The sequence below is a fragment of the Genypterus blacodes genome, unplaced genomic scaffold (assembly GCF_046128005.1).
Source record: "Genypterus blacodes isolate CSIRO-AG114 ecotype Tasmania unplaced genomic scaffold, CSIRO-AGI_Gbla_v1 ptg000076l_1, whole genome shotgun sequence".
NCBI lineage: Eukaryota > Metazoa > Chordata > Actinopteri > Ophidiiformes > Ophidiidae > Genypterus > Genypterus blacodes.
In genome coordinates, this window is record NW_027466885.1 from 2,628,001 (window position 1) to 2,648,136 (window position 20,136).

At 44.9% G+C, this 20,136-nt stretch overlaps 1 protein-coding gene across 10 annotated transcripts in view; it reads left to right on the forward strand.

Moving 5' to 3' along the window:
- The window catches only part of LOC143006734 (histone-lysine N-methyltransferase 2C-like), a 54,686-nt gene that overhangs the window by 23,972 nt on the left and 10,578 nt on the right, over positions 1-20,136 (forward strand). For 3 of the 10 annotated variants that reach the window (XM_076157981.1, XM_076157985.1, XM_076157983.1), the window contains exons 18-53: positions 29-169; positions 649-750; positions 976-1,080; positions 1,162-1,343; positions 1,948-2,112; positions 2,242-2,351; positions 2,450-2,512; positions 2,619-2,721; positions 2,953-3,269; positions 3,424-3,528; positions 3,630-3,745; positions 3,830-4,010; positions 4,183-4,260; positions 5,339-5,374; positions 5,736-5,873; positions 6,394-6,426; positions 6,561-6,680; positions 6,851-7,162; positions 7,746-7,819; positions 7,944-8,144; positions 8,756-8,890; positions 11,762-12,371; positions 12,479-13,299; positions 13,494-13,763; positions 14,114-14,523; positions 14,877-15,064; positions 15,460-15,915; positions 16,248-16,672; positions 16,899-17,001; positions 17,783-17,862; positions 17,938-18,160; positions 18,286-18,400; positions 18,538-18,604; positions 18,876-18,939; positions 19,123-19,355; positions 19,463-19,897. In XM_076157981.1, the coding sequence (XP_076014096.1) occupies positions 29-169; positions 649-750; positions 976-1,080; positions 1,162-1,343; positions 1,948-2,112; positions 2,242-2,351; positions 2,450-2,512; positions 2,619-2,721; positions 2,953-3,269; positions 3,424-3,528; positions 3,630-3,745; positions 3,830-4,010; positions 4,183-4,260; positions 5,339-5,374; positions 5,736-5,873; positions 6,394-6,426; positions 6,561-6,680; positions 6,851-7,162; positions 7,746-7,819; positions 7,944-8,144; positions 8,756-8,890; positions 11,762-12,371; positions 12,479-13,299; positions 13,494-13,763; positions 14,114-14,523; positions 14,877-15,064; positions 15,460-15,915; positions 16,248-16,672; positions 16,899-17,001; positions 17,783-17,862; positions 17,938-18,160; positions 18,286-18,400; positions 18,538-18,604; positions 18,876-18,939; positions 19,123-19,355; positions 19,463-19,897 (7,317 nt within the window). The remainder of the gene's footprint in view (positions 1-28; positions 170-648; positions 751-975; positions 1,081-1,161; positions 1,344-1,947; positions 2,113-2,241; positions 2,352-2,449; positions 2,513-2,618; positions 2,722-2,952; positions 3,270-3,423; positions 3,529-3,629; positions 3,746-3,829; positions 4,011-4,182; positions 4,261-5,338; positions 5,375-5,735; positions 5,874-6,393; positions 6,427-6,560; positions 6,681-6,850; positions 7,163-7,745; positions 7,820-7,943; positions 8,145-8,755; positions 8,891-11,761; positions 12,372-12,478; positions 13,300-13,493; positions 13,764-14,113; positions 14,524-14,876; positions 15,065-15,459; positions 15,916-16,247; positions 16,673-16,898; positions 17,002-17,782; positions 17,863-17,937; positions 18,161-18,285; positions 18,401-18,537; positions 18,605-18,875; positions 18,940-19,122; positions 19,356-19,462; positions 19,898-20,136) is intronic. The other 7 variants (XM_076157988.1, XM_076157982.1, XM_076157984.1 and 4 more) reach the window with 7 other exon arrangements.

Here is a 20,136-nt window from a genome sequence, read left to right on the forward strand (position 1 = left end):
CCTTCCTTTCCACTCCTCTTCTCATCAGGGTCGGGGTTCAGGGTTTCCAGGCAGAAGGAGAGCCAGAGGTGGAGGTGTTGGAGGAGGAAGAGGGGGAAGAGGAAGGAGCAGACTGAAGACCCAGGACAGCCTGAGTGTATCCCCTGGTGTAAGGAAAAACACATATACAGTAAATATTTTGCTACGTCTAAACTGACTTGATTGATGAGATTTTCATCCAATAGAAAACCTTCTTAGCTTTTAAACGCTTTCAACCACATGCTCCAATCAGTCATTTTGTGTTCCGAGGGCACACCTCAAATCATGTTGAAGGTTATTGTTGTAAAGCTATACTAAATACTTTATATTTAATGTTTATTGTATACATTTTGGTTGATTTGAAAAGAGCCCAATGTTTCCATTTGCTCATCAAAGACGAGCAGGATTAGAGGGAGTATCAGACTGAATCTTAACATTAATGAAATTCCTAGAAACTGAATATGGATCTGAAAACAGGATCTTCTAAAACCCAAGATCATGCAATTCATTTCTTTGTTTAATATTAGTTGTTAATGGGAAACAGATCATCGTTAAAATAATTTTGTTTTGCACAGTTTCATTTTATGAACAGGAATAGGACAGAATAAAATCTTATCTTTTTCCTCTCAGTCTACTTTTGTAGAGTCGTTCCAGGTGAAGGAGGAGGAGGATAATTCCATGCACAACACAGTGGTGATGTTCTCTACCTCTGACCACTTCACCCTCAGACAGGTGCCCCCCCTCACTTTCTTGTATATGTGTGTGCACATGTAATATTTGAGAATTTACTTAGCTTTTTTTTTTTTTTGCATTAGTTTTTCATTTGTTCTAGTGATATCTCCAGAGGAAGTTGTTTCATACACCTAAATTAAACTAAATTTAAGTGCATTTTCACACTTTACGGAACTGTTACTGTCATTGACTAAAGTGTGTCTGTGTCTGTCTGTGCGTGTGTAGGACATGTGTGTTGTATGTGGCAGTTTTGGTCAGGGAGCTGAAGGCAGACTGTTGGCCTGTGCTCAGTGTGGACAGTGTTACCATCCCTACTGTGTGAATGTCAAAGTGAGTACAAATAAACACACACAAACATCAAATGGAACCTAAACTGCCAGATAACCGTCCCTGTACCGTGACTCTTTCCAGATCACACGTGTGGTCCTAACCAAAGGGTGGCGCTGTCTAGAGTGCACGGTATGCGAGGCATGTGGAGAGGCCAGTGACCCTGGCCGCCTTTTGCTCTGTGATGACTGTGATATCAGTTACCACACATACTGCCTGGACCCACCCCTCCACACCGTGCCCAAAGGAGCCTGGAAGTGCAAGTGGTAGGTTCATCTCTGTCATGTGTGTTGTTTGCTGGATGTGATTTGGCTTCAGTGTCATTAGTGTATCTCTTTGATTGAACATTTCCTGTGGTCAATACCTTAGACTTATTATTCTCATTATTATCATCATTATTATCATCATTATTGTTGTAGTTGCAATCCCTGCAGTGTGAAACAGCAAAGGGAATCTGTAGAACTGGTAAAGAATATCCTTTGGGGGAGTCGAGCCTAAACCTAATCGAAATATCCTCTCCTGGAAAGATCCCTTGAAGATATGTCCAGGGATGATGCTTTATATTTCTGCCTGACTAAGCTTAACATATGTTACTCTGGACCAGGCTTGCTGTGGATGACAAGTTACCACGGCAACAGAGTGCGATCAGAAGTGAGGCAGCTTCGTGATATCGGAAAATCAGACTTTAGCCTAAATTTAGCCATCTAACCCCTTAATCTCAATCTGTAGTACAGGCCCCAGATGTGTATCTGTGTCTCCTGCAGTAGTGTGTCCTCTCCAAGTGTGTATTGCCTATAATGATAGTGTGAGATTCCCAGGTGTGTGTGTGTGTGTATGTGTTGTCTCTTAACAGCAATTGGCTCTTTCTAGGTGTGTGTGGTGCGTGCAGTGTGGCTCCACCTCTCCAGGCCAGCATTGTGATTGGCAGAATAACTACAGCCGCTGTGGGCCTTGTGCTAGCCTGAGCTGCTGCCCCCTTTGCCAGCGACATTATGCACAAAACGAGCTCATTCTACAGTGTCAACAGTGTGACAGGTACACACACACTTGAAGCACAACACACTCAAAACAGATTGCAGGAAACAACAGCATGGTAAAACTCAAATAAGCAAATCTTGAGAACTCCTGAAAGCAATTTCCTGAATTGTGTACTTGCACCCATAGGTGGGTCCATGCAATGTGTCATGGGCTGTCCACTGAAGACGAGGTGGAGGTCGCAGCTGATGAAGGCTTTCACTGTTCCCTGTGCAAAACACAGAGTCACAGCACAATCGGTATAGACATAACCACGATTCTTTAATGTGCAATCCAAGACTCTTTGCAATATTCAACAACTGTGTGGGTGTGTGTGTGTGTGCGTTCGTCATTTCAGGGGGGTCAGCCAGTTTGGATGCTCCCTACATGGCTCAGATCATCTCCAGGATCAGACAGCCTGGTCAGTCTCTTGCTGTCACAATATACTGTCTAAGACAGTTACTTTCGTCATCATAGCGTCATCAATAATGATCTAACTTTGTGTGTGTTCTTTTCTGCGAGTACAGACGCAAAGACATATACTCGGGATGGAGTGTGTTTGACAGAGATGGGTCTCTCTCACCTGCAGTGTCTGGTTGAACCGTTGACCTCACCGCGCCGATACCGCAGGTGAGGAGGATGATGGAAGGTCACCAGGGACAAAATTATTTTCATGCATTGAATGTTTACATTACATGAGTTCCTACATAATTTGAAAAGTCTGAAGATATTTTAGAATGTTTAAGATATTGGAGACATTTTGAGAACTTTGAATTAAATTAAGATTGTGGATTTCAAAGCATCACCATATAATTATTTCAGGCTGTTATTAAGCTTTGAACTTCTCTGTCCATCCTACAGGTGTAAACCCAAATTAAAGCTGCGCATCATCAATCAGAACAGTGTATCTGTCCTGCAGACGCTTCCCGACCCTGAAACCCACACTGGTCAAGCCCAAGGTCAGAGGTCACGCCATCTGACAGAAATACAAACACAGAAACAGAAGTTGCTGCTTTTAACCACATCATACCTGTCTTTGTTTTTTCTAGGAGACCACCTTGAGTGTGACATGAAATCTGACTCAAGCCCAGAACGAGACCTCATACATGATGATGACATTAAGGAGCCTGACATTACCGATGGCAACAAGAAGAGGAAGAGAAAACCGTACAGGCCTGGTGAGGAGTAGGAGGGAACTATAGGAATGATATGAACTGATGTCGGGTGCTGTAGTTTTTAAAACCGAACATGGGGAATGAAATTAGGTCTCTTGCTCTCTCTCACTCTCTGTCTCTCCGTCTATTTCTCTCACTCCCTCCCGCTCTCTCTCAGGTATTGGGGGATTCATGGTCCGTCAGCGGGGTGGGAAGGCTGGTCCAGGACGAATCAAACTGTGCAGGAAGGATTCAGCTGATATGTTGATTGCGCAAGATGACGGTAACAACACTACATATTACAAACCAAGAGAATAAAACTAATCAACTATTCTCCTGGTTAAGTCTTTCTCTATAATTTGTGTTTGTGTGTCGGCTAACCAGACGGAGAAGGTGCCATGGAGACAGTGCTCCCTGCAGACCAAATGATGGATAAAGTGAAGAAGAGGTATCGAAAGAAGAAAACAAAACTGGAAGAGGCTTTCCCATCTTACCTACAGGTTACACAAGCAACACACACATGAATGCTTGCACAGAAAGCCCAGTCTGTTTTTTTCTCCCTGACCCTCCCTGTCTCTGTCCAGGAGGCATTCTTTGGGCGGAATTTGCTGGTCCAGAGTCGGCAAGTGGAAAGAAGAGCAGGGCCTGTGGTGAGCCAACATTTGAGTGCCAGAGTTGACAATAAAGCACCTGCCGCTGGCTTACACCATTCCTTATCCTCGGGTCAACCAGTCGCCAACACAACCAAGAAGCTGGGAATACTGTGTAAGTTTAGGAAACAGATAACAGAGGAAAGGGTTTCTGTCTCTCTCGCCCTCTTTTTCTGTGTTCCAATTTTTTCTTGCATATTTTATTTTCCATTTGTGATTGATACGACATTCATACATTTTATTGCCATGCTGTGTGTGTGTTTGTGTGGGTTTGTTGCGCCATTCAGCCATGTCAGAGGAAGCTTTAGTCGATCTGTCTGATGTACTCAACACTGATCCTCACATACTGGCTACAGGACACACAGGTACTTACTCACTCACACAAACCTAGGTTAACTTTTTTCACTCCCTGTTTTCTCCACTCACTTCATGCTCATTTGTTAAGTCTTTTTTATTATAGTTTTTTGTTGTTTTTAATGGTTATCATTGCTCTCCGTGATCTAGAGCTGACGTCTAGGTTTTGAGCAAAGAAGATACAATGTCTACATCATTCAGTTTAATGCTTTTTGTTTTACCAATTTCCCACCTGTCAAAGTTATTGCAGGTGCACCTCAGTAAATTAGAATATCGTGGAAAAGTGAATTTCAGTTATTCAAAAAGTGAAACTCATATTATAGATTCATTGCACACAAAGTGAATTATTTCGAGCCTTTATTTGTTTTATCTAGATGATTATGGCTCACAGCTCATAAAAACCCGAAGTTCAGTATCTCAGAAAATGTTAATATTGTGAAAATGTTCAATGTTGTAGCCTCACAGTGTCTCACTCTAATCGGCTCATTAAATCACCTGCTGAGGTTTCCTGAGCCTTTCAATTGTCTCTGTCTGGTTCAGTCGGCTACACAACATGGGGAGGACGACCATATTCTAATTCATTGAGCTGCACCAGTAGTAACTGCATTGCTCTGGGCCACTGCGATCTTGTGTGGTTGCACACTTCCCACATTTTGTTATTAGGTAGAAGGGCACAAGTGGTGAATTGTTCATTGCCCTAATAATCCCCTAAGGATGGGTCATTAAAGTCTTGGTAGGAACCAGCACCAGCTCAGCAATTTAATGACTCATCCTTGTCCTTATTAAGGCGCTCAAATGGCCCAAAACTATTGGACAGAGATATCAACCGTACTGCTTTTGCCCTTAAGTATAGAAAAATTCACAAGATGATTTTGGAAGGACAGAAAGCCTCCCATCATTTCTGAAAATATTGTAATGGAGAATGCGGCAAGCGAGGGAAACGTGGATACAAAAGGCTTTAGAATGCAAGTGCTAATTGTAATCTATACTAAACTAATTCCTGCGTTTTCATATGGGTTGGTTTGGACAATACATCAGTGGAGTTTCTAAACAGCCTGGTTAGGCAGTAACTGTGTGTTTGTTTTGTAGGTCAATTCCAGGTGGAACGTTCCCCCTCTCCATTTGGTAAGATTTCAGTGGATGACCTCCCTTCTTTTTCCTTCTCTGCTCTTTTAGATTTTTCTTACAGATTCATTAGTCAGCAGACCATCTTTCTACTTTCATCGTCTGAAATGGCAAATGGTTTTCTGCTGCAGTTAACATTAGTTTCAGTCCTGGTGCTGGATCCACACTGCTGTTTTCCATTCTCGGGGTTATCTAGTATCTTCTTTTCCTCCAAATGACCACGGCTTATCTTTGTTCTTCCTTTCAGACATCTGCTGCCCTTGCTGGTCTGTTCTGTTATTCTGTCTATGTCTCTTTGCCCCTCATACTTTTTCATTCAGCTCATTATTTAATCTCTCTCTTTCTGTGTTGTGTCTTTCAGCTGGTTTGGACATCGGCTCTATGGCAGATGATTCCTCCTACATGTGTGATTCAACAGGAGGGCGTGGCCAAAGAGCTGCACAAGAGGAGCCTCTGGATGCTATCTTAAGCCCTGAGCTGGACAAGATTGTTACTGATGGTGAGTTCTCAATATCACAATATTTCTATCTGAGTGGTTTCATGTATGCATCTGATCTCTACTTCATGTCAGTTAGGTTAGGTAAGCTGTATTAACTAAACAGGGACGGTTATCTGGCAGTTTAGGTTCCATTAACTGATTCAATTCCATCTGCCAATTTCTTCAACAATGTCTTCAATTGGAATGTACCACATCTACAGCAATGGAGTTTAGAGACAGAAAATACTATCAGGCTAAAGTAAATTTAAATGTGTTAAGGGAGGTGTCAGTTGGTGCACTGACACCTCCGTCTGCACCACTCCAAAAGCAATGGGGTTTGAAAATGCTGCTCAAGTGTGGACAGAAGACCCAAACAGATAGAATGGGGGAAAAAGATATGTTTTCCTTTTTATCCGAGCTAGGATTGACCACGAGACCAGTGCAGCAAGGAATTTTGAATGTCGCTTTGTAAAGTATGTTCAAAGTCATTGGCTCCCAAATCTGGAAGCACGAGCATTACTGATGTGTTGTACTGTTTCAGGTGCCATCCTCGGCAAACTCTACAAGATTCCAGGTATGTCTGTCGATGCTAATTTGGTAGGGTAACTAGAGTCATCTTCTAAATCTAAAGCGGAACTGACAAAATCAGAAATTCAATTCAGGAACGCTTTTTTCGTGTGTTTTGTACATGCATTTGTGTACGTGTAGAGCTCGAGGGAAAGGACGTGGAGGACGTGTTCACCGCTGTTCTCAGTCCAAACGGCAACATCAACCAACCGAAACAGAGCCAACACACACAAGCTGCTGGGAGCAAGACGCACATTACAGGTAACCAAACATGCACCAAACAATGATTATAAATAAAATGTTTTATTTCCACTTGCTGTTTGTGTTATTTTCTCTGACAAATTAGTCAGATGTTATACATATTCAGGTACATAACCAACATCAATGCAAGTTGAAGTTATAATTATATATACCCCGCCCCATTTCTCCAGCACCAGGTGTGTTTCCTCGTCTTCCAGTGATGAATGGCTTAATGGGAGCAACTACTCACTTTCCTCCGACTCCCATGGTGTCTGGACATACTCATGCTCCAGCTGGATTTAGCACCGCCCCAGCACCCAGTGAAGCCACCAGGCTCGCCTCGGGCAATCAGGCGCCAGGAGAGGTTGAGCAGGATGTGATGTCGACAGCTCAGCGGAGTATGCTGAAATGGGAGAAGGAGGAAATTCTGGGTGAACTGGCCACCGTTGCGCCTGTACTTTACAGCAATACCAACTTCCCCCAGCTGAAGGAGCAATACCCTGGTACAGACAACAGCACACTCTGCACTAATTCGTCTCTCAGTCATTGGGGGGCCCTAGTATTAACCTCAAAGGGTCAGTTACACTTGACTGACACTTGAGCCTGACCCAAGAGAATTGGGTCCCCACAAGGTTAAAACAACAACAACAATAATAATAGTAGGGCTGCACACATGAGTGAACATGAATCCATTTTAACACTGGTTAATTGTTTGCTTCTCTTGCTGCAGTCTGAGGAAGAGAAGCTGCAAATTAAAGTTCCAATATCAGCACATTGTAAAGAAAGCACTTCTCCATCATTTCAAATCCTGTCCCTGCTTTTTATTTAATTCTTTCCTGTCCATTTTGCTGTGAGCAAGTGAGTGAGGGCAAACGCACTCATGCTCACAATCACACACACATTTACAATAGCGAAAGGAGACGGTCAAAACAGGAGATGATAACAAGATTAAATATTTGTATTTTAACCTGCTACCTTTTGTCCATTCAAGTATTGACTCGGAAGACACAACAAATGTTTTATAAAGGCAAAGCCACAAACTTGACAATTATGAACACCCTCTCTGTTTGTGTATGTGTGAGACAGACTGGTCCACCAGAGTGAAGCAAATAGCCAAGCTGTGGAGAAAGGCCAGTTCCCAGGACAGAGCACCCTACGTGGTAAGTTCTATTCTGTCCTGTTCTATTGTAATCGAACAAGATTTCCCTGCTTCTCCATAAGTCACTCCATCTAATGCATGTAAATGTTTGGGACTGAACTTTTCATTGTCTCTGTGCCTGACAGCAAAAAGCGAGGGATAACCGCGCAGCACAACGCATCAACAAGGTGCAGCTATCCAACGATCCACTCAAACAGCAGCAGCCGCCGCAGCAGCAGGAGTTGGTTGGACCTTTTGACCCTGTTTCCATGGAGACAGAGGCGATGTTCAAGGACCCACTGAGGCCAAAAGAGACAGAAGAGGAACATGAGTGGAAGTACAGACAGGTGAGATGGGACAAATGTGCAGCGTGTTTAGTATGTGTGCTCGTCTTGTGTTTGAGTGTGCATGCATGTGTGAGTGGGTTTTAACACATCATACCTCCACTAAATAGTAACAAAGTGAGAAACCAACACCGCACGCTGCCACATTGGCCTGCCAATTGATGGCCATTTGACAGCACTGTTATTTGTTTGTATTGTGGGCAAATCTTGCATCATGCATCACATTTTTAAGCTAAAGTACAGTATCTAATGTGCAACGCGAGCACATTAACGGACACCTCACAGTCGCTATTGTACACACTAAAATCCTTTTGATGTGGTCCAAATATGTGCAATTTAGTGTCCAGTCAGTGTGACAGGATGGTGTTGCTTTCTAGTAACCATTAGTAACCATGAGGCTGCATGTCAGGGGGATGCAAAGACAGACTGATAGATAGAAGTATGGACGAATGGCGTCAGACTGGCTTTTATCTGTGGGCATGAAGCTATTTTGTTTTCTAAAATCATAAAGATGATACTTGTGAACATTTGATCAGTTTGCTGTAAGATGTGCATGCCTGGATGAGCGTGATTCATTCCAACTAATATCTCTGATGTGAATTGTCATTGAAAAGGGAGAGGTAAATGACAGATGGGGAGCCGATAAGAAGAGGCAGGAAAATCTCCCCCAAAGCAAAGCCCTAAAATCACCAACAGATAAAGATTGTCCCTACCAGGCATCTGTAGCAGGAGCTGGCAAAGAGGCTCTGGTAAGATCTCAAGGTGCACCTGTTTGAGGCAGACTTCCTGGATCCATGACCCTCTGAAATCCTCCCTGTGTCCTTGGCCAAGCCTGGAGTTAAAACACGCCTCAGTTCTAATTCAGTGGTCCTGCAGGCACCACTTTGGCGATCTCTGTATAGTGTTAACAGCTTGTTAATGGCAGCTTAGCTAGCAGGTTAGCCAACAGTAAGCCAATTAACTCTGAGTAGCTGCCTTTAGGCAGTATTCTTTGATTTATAATGTCGCAATGTTCTTGAAATACTTCAATGTTATGATCCATATTTTTAGAAAACAAGCTTTTAGTTTTAAAAAGTCCACCAAAACAAGTTGTACAACCTTGTGGTTGTGTGACTATGGGCCAGTGATAGATTCAGGGAAATTTCCAGACTTTACTGATATGAATGAAACTTACTGTAGCAAGATTGATAAAACCAAATTCTCCTTTGCTTTTGTTTATGCAAAAAAAACTAGAGAGGAATAGCTCTGCTGAACATTGATAGTTAATAACTCACCTGCTGTCTTCTACAAGGAAAGGTTATTCCTTGCATTTCTCTGACCATTTGACAGTTTGTTACATTATTACAACCCAAACACGTTAGCTGTGTAGTTTGCAGCTTTGTGGAAGAACTGGAACAATGGTTGGAAACAGAAGTAATGTAGAAGAGCTCTGATCTCTTTCCACCATTCTGCAGTTGGGGTTGGTATTAAAAGTTTTAATGTACAGAAGATGAAGGTTAAAAACCTTGTTGGTGTTGTACTAAGGCTAAGTGGTGCTCAGTGTTATATTGAGCCTATAGGCAGACCCAACCTAACACTCCAGGCAGGACAAAGGATCTCAGATGCATTGATCCAGGATTGGTCACGGTCAACATTTCTGGGCCAAAATATCTTTTACTTTTCAAGTATTCAACAGATGTTGAAAATGTTGGGGGCAATTTCAATTTGACAGCCTCGGAAATCAACATGTCAGACACTCAAAATCAAGTTTACCAACAATGTAAAAGTTCAGCCCAAAGATGGTGGCCGTGGCCGGAGCCTGTCTCAGAACTGACTGATTTTTATGCTAAAGCGAATCTGCCACTTTGTGAATGTCAATCTCCTTTTACTTTTAAGAATTAAACGAATGTTGAAAATGTTGGAGGCGATTTCAATTTGGCAGCCTCAGAAATGAACATGTAATGAACACTCAAAATCAAGTTTACCCACTACCCCAAAAAATCAGCGCAAAGCTGGAAGCCGTGGCGGGAGCCTGTCTCAGAACTGACTGATTTTTATGCTAAAGCGATGTCACTTTGTGAATGTCAATCTGCTGCGCGCCTTCACCAGTCACCTCACACAGTGGAGCAAAACATCCATCAGCTTGAGCTGGGAACATCTCACAACTGTAAATTGCTGACAAACTTCTTTTCTTACAGGATAGCTCTTACCTGGGGACATCCAGTCATTTGAAGTAGTGTAGAGATTAACTGTGATTTTGTTTTTTACAAAATATTCATTTGCAGAATTTTCATGCCCTTGTTTGACATTTCACACTGAAACGTCTAAAGCCTCACTAACATTCCCTATAGACTACAATGTTAGTTACACCCCCATTACAAATTCATGGATGATACTTGGGTTTTGGTGGTACTAGAATTGGTAAGTTGGTTTCTATCATAAGCCTATCATAGAAAGCTCTGGCACAGAGGTAAATCAGTTCTTTTTTTGATATGCCATCATCATCTCTGGCTAAACTGCCTCCCATTTTTGTTTCAGAAGGGCTTAAAGTCTGTGGGATCAAATCCAATTGACTGAAACTGGCTGCAGAACTTATGCAAAGTGCAGCCAGCAAGTACATAGGCCATTTGGACTAAAAAGTCAATCTTGTCCAACTCACAGAGCTTAGGTTCAGAACTTATCAAATGAACACAATTTTATTGGTCTTATGGTTGTGTTTTTTCTCAGATTTAGTTAGGGGTTCTAACTGGGAAATTTATCCTGGGGTGCCATTAAAGGCAAAGTCCAGGGGCCACTAGAATCATTGGAAAATATTCCACAGGAAACCAGCAATCTCCCTAATATCTGGATCAGAGCTGTCAAAATATTCCGACCAATGTCTAACCAGTGCATTGAAGTTATCCCAAGTACCCACTGCTAGCAGTCAGTTAAACCCAGGTAAACCAGGTCCAGGACATTCAGTCTGTTTGTAGGCACATTGGTTCAACGCAGTCAGGCCAGGGTGTTTTCCCCTAAGTGTGTCCATCTTCTGGTGAAGGGCTACAGCAGTTTTACATTCACTGAGCGGGTACAACTGCAGGTTTGGTTTATGAGGTGAGAGACAGAAAGACCAGTCAGCATTGAGGTTAATGATCAGCTGACCTGCGATCTAAAAATGTTATTGTAATTGCAAAAGCCTCCCCCAGACCCTTCAGCCATCCCACTATCACCAGAGCCACAGGAAGACCGCAACAGTTCTGTGAGCAACAAATCTCCTCTCTCACATTTGTTTCTAGTCTTTAAACATTTCAATAAATATGTCATCATATTTGGGAGTGAAAACAGGACTGTTTGGGTCATTTCCTGTTCTAGAGCTGTTTATCCTCCATTTGAATGAACTGATTTAGTTTTGTGGTTTCTGCTGTCCCCCTGCATGCTGTAAACTCCACCACTCATTATTGAATATTCCACCTTAAGTGTGATAACTGACTGAAAGAGAGTGAGGTAGAGCAACAATTTCAACCTGTTTGAACTCCACATGTTGGGCAGAAGCAATAAACTGACAATGTTGCTTTTTGTCTCCTTTTTCATTTCCCTGTCTCGCCCCTTGTTGTTTCCTTTCCTGTTCTCTTTTTGTCTCTTTCTCGTCGTGTCTCTCTCAGCAAATGCGCCAGATGAGTAAGCAGCTTGCGAAAATCGAGGCTACTCAGAAACTGGAGCAGGTCAAGAATGAGCAACTCCAGCAACAGAGGCAACAGCAGCAGCAATTAGCCGGCCAGCGTCTCTGTGGCGGAGTTTCCCCAGAATCAGGCAACCAGAGCCCCATGATGGCAGCCCACCAATCAGCTGACGGAGGAAACATCTCCCCTCTGCAGCTATCTGCATCCAGGGATGGGCAGACCAGGCCACACCACCATCTGCAGCACAGCTCTGGATTGGCTGATGATGTCTTCCTCAGACCCCAAGCCCCTCCCCCTTCTGGCTTCTCCTCACTTCCACACTCCCCCCACTCTTCATCCCCTCACCACCAGCCCCCCTCCTCCCCTCAGATGTTTTCCCCTTCCACCTCACGCCCCTCGTCACCCTGGGACCCCTACAGTAAGGTTGTAGGGACTCCACGCCCTGCCTCCTCACAGTCCACCTGCCCTCCAGTTCAGCAACAACGCTGCAATTCCCTCAGTGCTTCTCCCGCCCATGATTCCTTCGGCTCCCCTGTGCCGTCCCCAGACTCTAAAACCTCAGATCCTACCAGATCCCTCGGAGCCCCAACAGGTTAGTGTTTGCCCCCCATGTTTCTGGTACTGTATGGACACCTGTTGATTCTCTCCTCCTTGTTTTAATGTTCTAGTGACCTTTGACTCCTTGTTTTCCATTCCCAGGACTGCAGCAGGGCAGAGTGGGCATGATGAGCCCTCCCACAGGCTCTGCCCCGGACCATTTATCTAGACTCACAGGTATCAGAGCAACCGAAACCTACCAGAGGGCATCCCATAACAACAGCAACACCCGCATGGCATTGTCGGAACTATTCAGTCGAGCTGGTGAAGTGGTCCAGGGCGGTGTGTTTAAAGCTCCAATGCCCCCCCAGCAGCAGCCTCACCAGGAGGTTTTTGGCAGCACAGGAGGAGGAAGGAGGGATCTGACGAGACCAACAGACATCCCTCTGTCCCAGCCACAGGACTCATCCTTCCCCTCTAGTCCACTTTCAGGGCTGGGCTCCCCCCACTGCAGCCCGTATGCTCAGGCGCCTGGCACCCCTCGACCTGACTACAGCCAGCAGATTCCTGATCCTTTTGGGCAGCAGTCACCTCTGACCTCACGGCCTTCACCTGACCCCTACAGCAACCCCCAGACCCCTGGAACACCATGCTCGCATTCAGACCCCAGCTACCTCACTACGCCTCCAGCACTGCGACTGGACCAGTATAGCCAGCAGTCGGTCAACCGCAGACCATCACCGTCCCATACTAACCTTGACCTGTATGGCTCCAACCCAGGAACACCCCACCTTTCTGTAACTGAACGCTTCCCTCAATCTCCAGGGAGCCAGCGGAGTGTTGACCCATACGCCCAGCCTGCTGGTACTCCCCGACCATCATCTGATCCTTATGCCCAGCAGCCCTCTACACCTCGACCCCAAGCCCCAGCAGAGAGTGGCTGTGGCGCCTCCACCCCACCCTTCACCCCATCTCAGCACCAGGTAATATATTACACCGAGTTTCAGTTTTTATATACTGCAGGTTACGTGGTCTAGAATGTAACATACATGGGCTACATTGTTTTTGGATTGACACCTATCTCCAAACTGGCTTTATCTACAATGTGAAAGTCAGCATGGTCATACAGCATTCTCTCCTCCATTCATTCCACCTGTATGTTTATCTTTCTGCTCAGCAGTCCCCAGGGAGACAACAACAGCAGAATCTAGATCCATTTCCCAGAACCCCCAGCAGCCACATACAAAAGCAGCCGAGGATGTCGGAGGAGGGCAGCTTCTCCAACCAGGCCAGTCACAACCCCTTTGATCGTGGTCACATGACACATGGCCCTCTGCACACGGATAAGACATCATCCAATGAAATGGCAGTACCGGGTGGTGCTGTTTTGGATGGACCCATATGCATGCTTCCACAGCTGGGTGACTCTGAGGAGAAACTGAGACAGGTACATGGTGTGACTAACATGATAATCTGCATTTCTGCGCTTCTCATTTTTACATCCTTTCGCTTGTCTTTCAGTGGTTTAAATCGTGATGACAAACGAGATCAATATACCAACAATACCCTCTTATTTGGATTGGAAGATTAGGATTTATTTATATTTATAGTTTATTATGCTAATTTTTTTACGGAATAAGAGATATGATAGATTCATCTTAAAAAGGGAACTGAGGAATTGTGTAGGCTTGATATGTGAGCTGATGTCACATCTTGTTGTCATCTTCTTGGCTAGTTTTGAGTCGTCAGCTGGTTTGTGACTTTCAGTTATTCTCTATTTGCTCCTGTCTTGTTCAGCGTCAGAGACTCCGGCAGCTCATCCTGAGGCAGCAGCAGCAGAAAAATGCCTTAAGGCAAGAGAAAGGCCTGCAGGATCCCACTTCTGGACCTACTGTAAACCTTGCTGCTCCACCTGGCCCTGGCCCTTCACCTGCCCCTTCCCCTGCCCTTGCCATAGCAACACCCCACCACTGGTCCCAGGATAACACCTCTCCTGCCAACATGCCTCAGACTGACTTATTTGGCCGTCCCCCGCCCCCCTATCCTGGCACAGTGAGGCCTGGACTGGTAGTGGGGGCTCTGTCTGGAACCCCCCGGTTCCCTGGTGGTTTCCCAGGGGAGCAGCAGAGGGCCTTTCCACCGAGTGAAGCTCCTTTCCCTAGGCAGAGCCTCCCCAGAGAGCTAGGAATCAGGGCAACATCGCTCAGGTGAGAGAATCAACTTATAGCTCCCCACTTATAAACTCAAGCTAGTCCTCAACAAGGTCTTAAACATCTTATGAAATGTGTTTAGTTTAATGAGGGGAAGGATTAATCTAAATTTAGGGCTAATTAAATGATGATCTCCTTTTTTATTTTTATAGGAAAGTAAAGGTGACTTTGTTAATGCTGTTTAACACCTTTTAACTGTCAGGATGTGTTCTTCCTTGTTTAACATTAAGCCGAAAACAGGTAAAAGGCAACAGCTTTAAAGTCTTCAAAGGTTTTGCCACATAATATGTTTTGATTACTGTATTTGAGGGTATTAAAAAGTGATTAAAGTCCTCTCCTCTCCTCTGCAGATTTGTTGTCCCCCCTGGAGCTCAAGCAGGTGTCCCAGATCCATTCCTGTGTACTCCGCAGGGTTCAGTGGCAGGATCTGGGTTCAACACATCTCAGGGAGTCCCTGGCCAGATGAGGATGCCGATTGGGCAGTTCACTAGCAATCGACACCTCACTCCTGCCAGTCCTCACCCACAAATGATGGCAGGTGAGGAATGCCATTGGTTTCCTAAACAAACAAAGAAAATCAACAACAACAAAGAATCCACTCTTAATGAAATGCATTTGAATAGTGTACATGGTTTATTAAAGTAACAGGACATAAGTAAGCTTATCAAAAATTAACCACACTAGCCACACAACTTCGCAATTTGGAAACCACATATTTTTGTCACATATTTTGAGGACAAATTAATTATAAAAAATCAAAAACCTTATTTCAAAAATTGTGGTTTCAATTAAAAACAAATACAATAAAAAGCTTAATACTAATTGTCCTGCATAATGTGACAGGACAGGCATGATAATATTGTAATAATAATTTTATAATTCATGTAAAACCACATTGATGTTCTGTTTTGTATTACTCCCGTTTGCCCCCAGGCATCCATCAGCCCTTCCCTCCCCGTTCCCTCCCCATCCAGCAGCATAGCATCCTGGGACAGCCATACATTGAACTTCGACACCGGGCCCCAGAGAATCGCCTCAGGCTGCCCTTTCCTATGCCAGGGGCCCCGATCCCTGAGGGCCCACTGCTACATCCTAGGGACCCTACACTCCAGCCACTCCAGCCCAGGTTCGCCCACAGGGCCAGGATGGGTGAGGCTACACTCGGTCAGCAAATGGCAATGGCAAGTGGTATAGAGCAGCTGAGCCAGCAGGAGCAACAGCATCACCTGGCACACAGATTGTCACTGGCTCCTGGCTGCGACTCCACACTCCCAGGAGGAGATGGGATAGAGGAGCATCTGGAGGGGGATGACTCAGCGGTGAAGGATCTAGAGGACGTGGAGGTGAAGGATCTGGTCGACCTCAATCTAAACCTGGATGCTGAAGATGGTATGGAGACCAGATGAAAGTCTAGTTACGGTCTGATCAATAAGTTGCCAATCCGACGATGAAATCCACTGCTTCTCATCCTTAACCTTTTGATCAACCAAATAATAATAATGATAATTTGTTCATAGTGTAATATGTAATTTTGTTGTTTTAAATGTAACATAAGAGCTCTTTAGGGTAGGTCATCTAGACTCAGATGGATCATTAGCCTGTTTAGTACTAACTGAAGGGGAAGTTGGATGAAGGTGTAACCTGTTTTCTCAAGTATGGTTATTGGTGTAGTCAGGAGGCAACAAGTTGAATATGTTGATGTTGATCGTATGTTTTTGCAGGTAAAGAGGATCTGGATCTGGGTCCTAACGATCTCCATCTTGATGACTTCTTACTCTCTGGGAAGTTTGACCTTATTGCCTATGCTGACCCTGAGCTCAACCTGGAAGACAAGAAGGACATGTTCAACGAGGAGCTGGACTTGGGCGAGCAAGTGGAGGAGAAGGAGACGGGAGAGAGGAGTGGTGGAGGGAGCAATGGTGGAGAAAGAGTGGGTGGATCCAGACAGACAGACAGCCACACCGACCTCCAAGGCCAAGTCAAGCAGGAAATTAAAGATATCATCAAAACGGAGCCCTCCACTTCCCAGCACTCATCACCACACCATCGGCACATAACCACCAGCAGACTACTATCTGGAGACCCAGAACCTTCTAGGAGTGAGGCAGAAGACTCAACCCAGACTGCCTCCTCTCTTCTCATCAAGGTAGGACAGTCTCTGTGACAAGGACTGATAGAGCACAAGCATCGGAACAGCAACTTACAAATGTAATAGATCCTCCAAGTTTAAGCCATTGATTCCTTTTACAGAACCTATTCACAGAATATTATGATTTTTGGAATTTGCCTTCTTGTCTCAACTCTTTTCACCCCCTGTTTCACAATATCTATTGATGTAGTCCTCTCTCTCTTTACCTCCATTTGCCTCTTAGCAGAAGTTGGAGGATTTGGCTTCTGCTTCAGGGACTCATCAATTCCAGGAGCAGGTTCCATCCTCAGGCACAGTCCTCAACGTTCAACCCACCATGACGACAGGTAAGTACTGCAAATCCCCCATCAATTGGTCGATAATTGATTCATCTTGTTATATGGATACTGATGTACCATCACAGTGCTTGCATGTATACCTGGCATCTCATATATCTTGGTTATCTGGATTCTGTCTGCATTGTGATCGATTTTCAGTAGGTGGGCTATCACACTATTTAAGCCCATCTATTCCTCCTTACTCTGGATGATCAAGTCAATTTTATTTGTATAGCCCGTAGGGCTTTACAGACCCACAACATCAGGAAAATGGCTGATGTTGCGGTTTTTAAAAAATTCTAGTGAGCCTGCGTCTTTAACGATTACAGAAAGTGCGTTCCAGTGATAAGGAGCGTGGTATGAGTCGTCCATTCATTTACCTTTTATGCTTGTGCTATCACTGGCCATGTCTGGCGACAGGGCCCCATTTACGGCAAGTCACAACTCCCACTCAAATAACTTCACATGAAAGTTAACGAGCTGGGAAGATGAGGTGCATTGACATTAACCAATTAATGTGTTCTTGTCACTAGGATTGCTGTTAATATATTTACATTTACTTTATACTGCGAATTATGTAATGATGATAATGTAATATTATACCGAATCACATTTTTGCCTTTTTCTCTGGAAAGGGACGAAGTTGCTTCCCTATGTTGCTTTGATTTTCAAACGCCTGTAGGAAGTGTGAACAAAATAAACTATACTAATGAGTAATTTGGAAGCTGATGTCTTTTCAGGACTAATACTAACAAACTCCTTCTCACCTTGCTGTTTCCTGTTTATACAGCTCAGCCATCAATTTTCCAGCAGCGCCCCTTTGGGTCCTCCCACTCTGCTCTCACTACCCCCCAGCCCCAGACTCACCAGGTACCCCCGCAATCTAGTCATTCACCTCAAGACCGAACTACTCCTCCTAACCCAATGTCCCTCCACCCTTCCCAGCCACACCTCCTCCTCAGCCCGCAGACCCAGCCCGCACAACCACAGACCTCAGCCCAGAACCAAAACCTGGACCCAAACAAGTACAGGGCATTGCTCCTAGAGGAGCAACCACTCCTCCTACAGGACCTCCTTGACCAGGAGCGCCAGGAGCAGCAGCAGCAGCAACACATGCAGGCACTGATAAGACAGAAATCCACCCCTGAGACTCCATTTCCTGATATGGGTAAGTTACGTCTTACAACATTTCGAAATCCTAACCAGGTATTACATACATTTCCTTCCTACAAGGTATCAGGTAATTTCATTGAAAATCAAACTTACATCATGGTCAAAATTGTCTTTGTCAAGCTGACTTCGACTCCATCTCAGACCCCATCATGAAGGCCAAAATGGTGGCACTGAAGGGCATCAACAAGGTCATGACCCAGGGCAGCCTGGGACTCAACTCCATGGTAATCAACAGGTATGATACTCTGATCTCTGCACTAAACGTTGACAACACAGCTTCACGTGGAATCTCTGTGGTCTCCTTCCAAGTTCCAATTAGATATAAGAGCAATTGTAGCGCTCTATGAAATCTATTTTTCACTGTGTGTTTAGGTTCCAACAGGCTCCGGCGGCCCAGAGCTCAGAGGGTACTCCTTTACCTCCACCCCAACCTGGACAGGTCTGTAACAAACATTAATATCAAGTATAACTGTACAAAACACAATTGTTTAAGCCTTTTAGTCAGTGTACCACTCTTTTTATTGTTAATGTCAAAGCCGTTGAAGACTTGTGCCTGTAGAAACATCAAATTTGTTAACAAGTTGTGTTTCAGCTTCATACCACACCCAGAATTGAGTGCGTAGAAGGGATACTACAATATTAATTCTAAGTGCTCATTTATTTTGTGAGTTTGGGTTAAACAGGTATTCTCTCCTCCCTCTTCCTGACAGGATGCAAAGTTAAACCCCCAATTGGTGCGCCCCAACCCACCAAGCTTTGGCCCGGGCTTTGCCAGTGAGTATGAGGAGGATTTGGTCTCTATTAACACACTAAAATACGAGTGTGTGTGTGTGTACTCGTGCACACTTGCCGGGTGCCATTTAGAAAGTGATGATGAGATCAAAACAAAGACACCACGTCATTTGATGAAGTGAAATGTGACAGTAGGAAAGATTTATATAGATGTTTGCCCCATAGATGAGTCTCAGTGTCGTCAGTATGAGGAGTGGCTGGGGGAGACGCAGCAACTTCTGCAGATGCAGCAGCGGCTCCTGGAGGATCAGATAGCTGCCCATCGCAAGACAAAGAAGGCTCTGTCGGCCAAACAGAGAACTGCCAAAAAGGCTGGCCGAGCCTTAACCGAGGAGGATGCCGCCCAGCTCCGCAACATCACTGAGCAGCAGGGGACAGTCCAGAAACAGCTCGAGCAGGTACACACCAGCCAATCACAAAGACTGTATATGTACTTCCATGAACAGCACTGGACCTGCAGAAATCATCAATCAATCATACTCTCTGTCTGTCTCTCTGTCTGTAGATTCGAAAACAGCAGAAGGATCATGCTGAACTGATTGAGGACTACAGGAACAAACAGCAGCAGCAAAGAGCACTGCAACAACAACCACAGCCCCCCGTAATATCCACTTCAGTGCCCCCCATGCCTCAGGCTGTGCTCAATCAACCCCTGACGCCATTGCAGCCCCACCCAGGTGGTCTTACTCCAACCCGTGTACCTAACATCCCCGCTGGTTGGGCCCCAGAGAGTGGGCCTCCAGGGGGCATTGGGCAGAGGATACCACCTCAACTGCCCCCTGCACTGCCCAATGCCCCCCAGCCTTCCACCCACACCCCACCAGCCATGGTGCCCACATCTGTAGGTTTCACTTCAGCACCCCATGGTTCTGCGGGTGGTTCCAACGGAGCTGCAGGGGACCCTGGAATGGCAGGAAACAGAGCTGCCGCCGCACCCCAGGTAAAAAAACATACTGTGTGTGTGTGTGTGTGTGTACTGTATTTCTTCTGTTTCCCTTTCTCCTGCCTTCTCCTTCTTTTCCCCTTACAGTATATTCCTCATCCTTTTTTCTCTTGTCATCCTTTTCTGTTCTCTTCTTCTCTCCTTCCTTTCTATTTGTTGAAGAAATAATAAAATTCATGATTACTATAATTGTGTCAATATTACTGTTCGCTGCTGTATGTTATGTGGAGGGATTT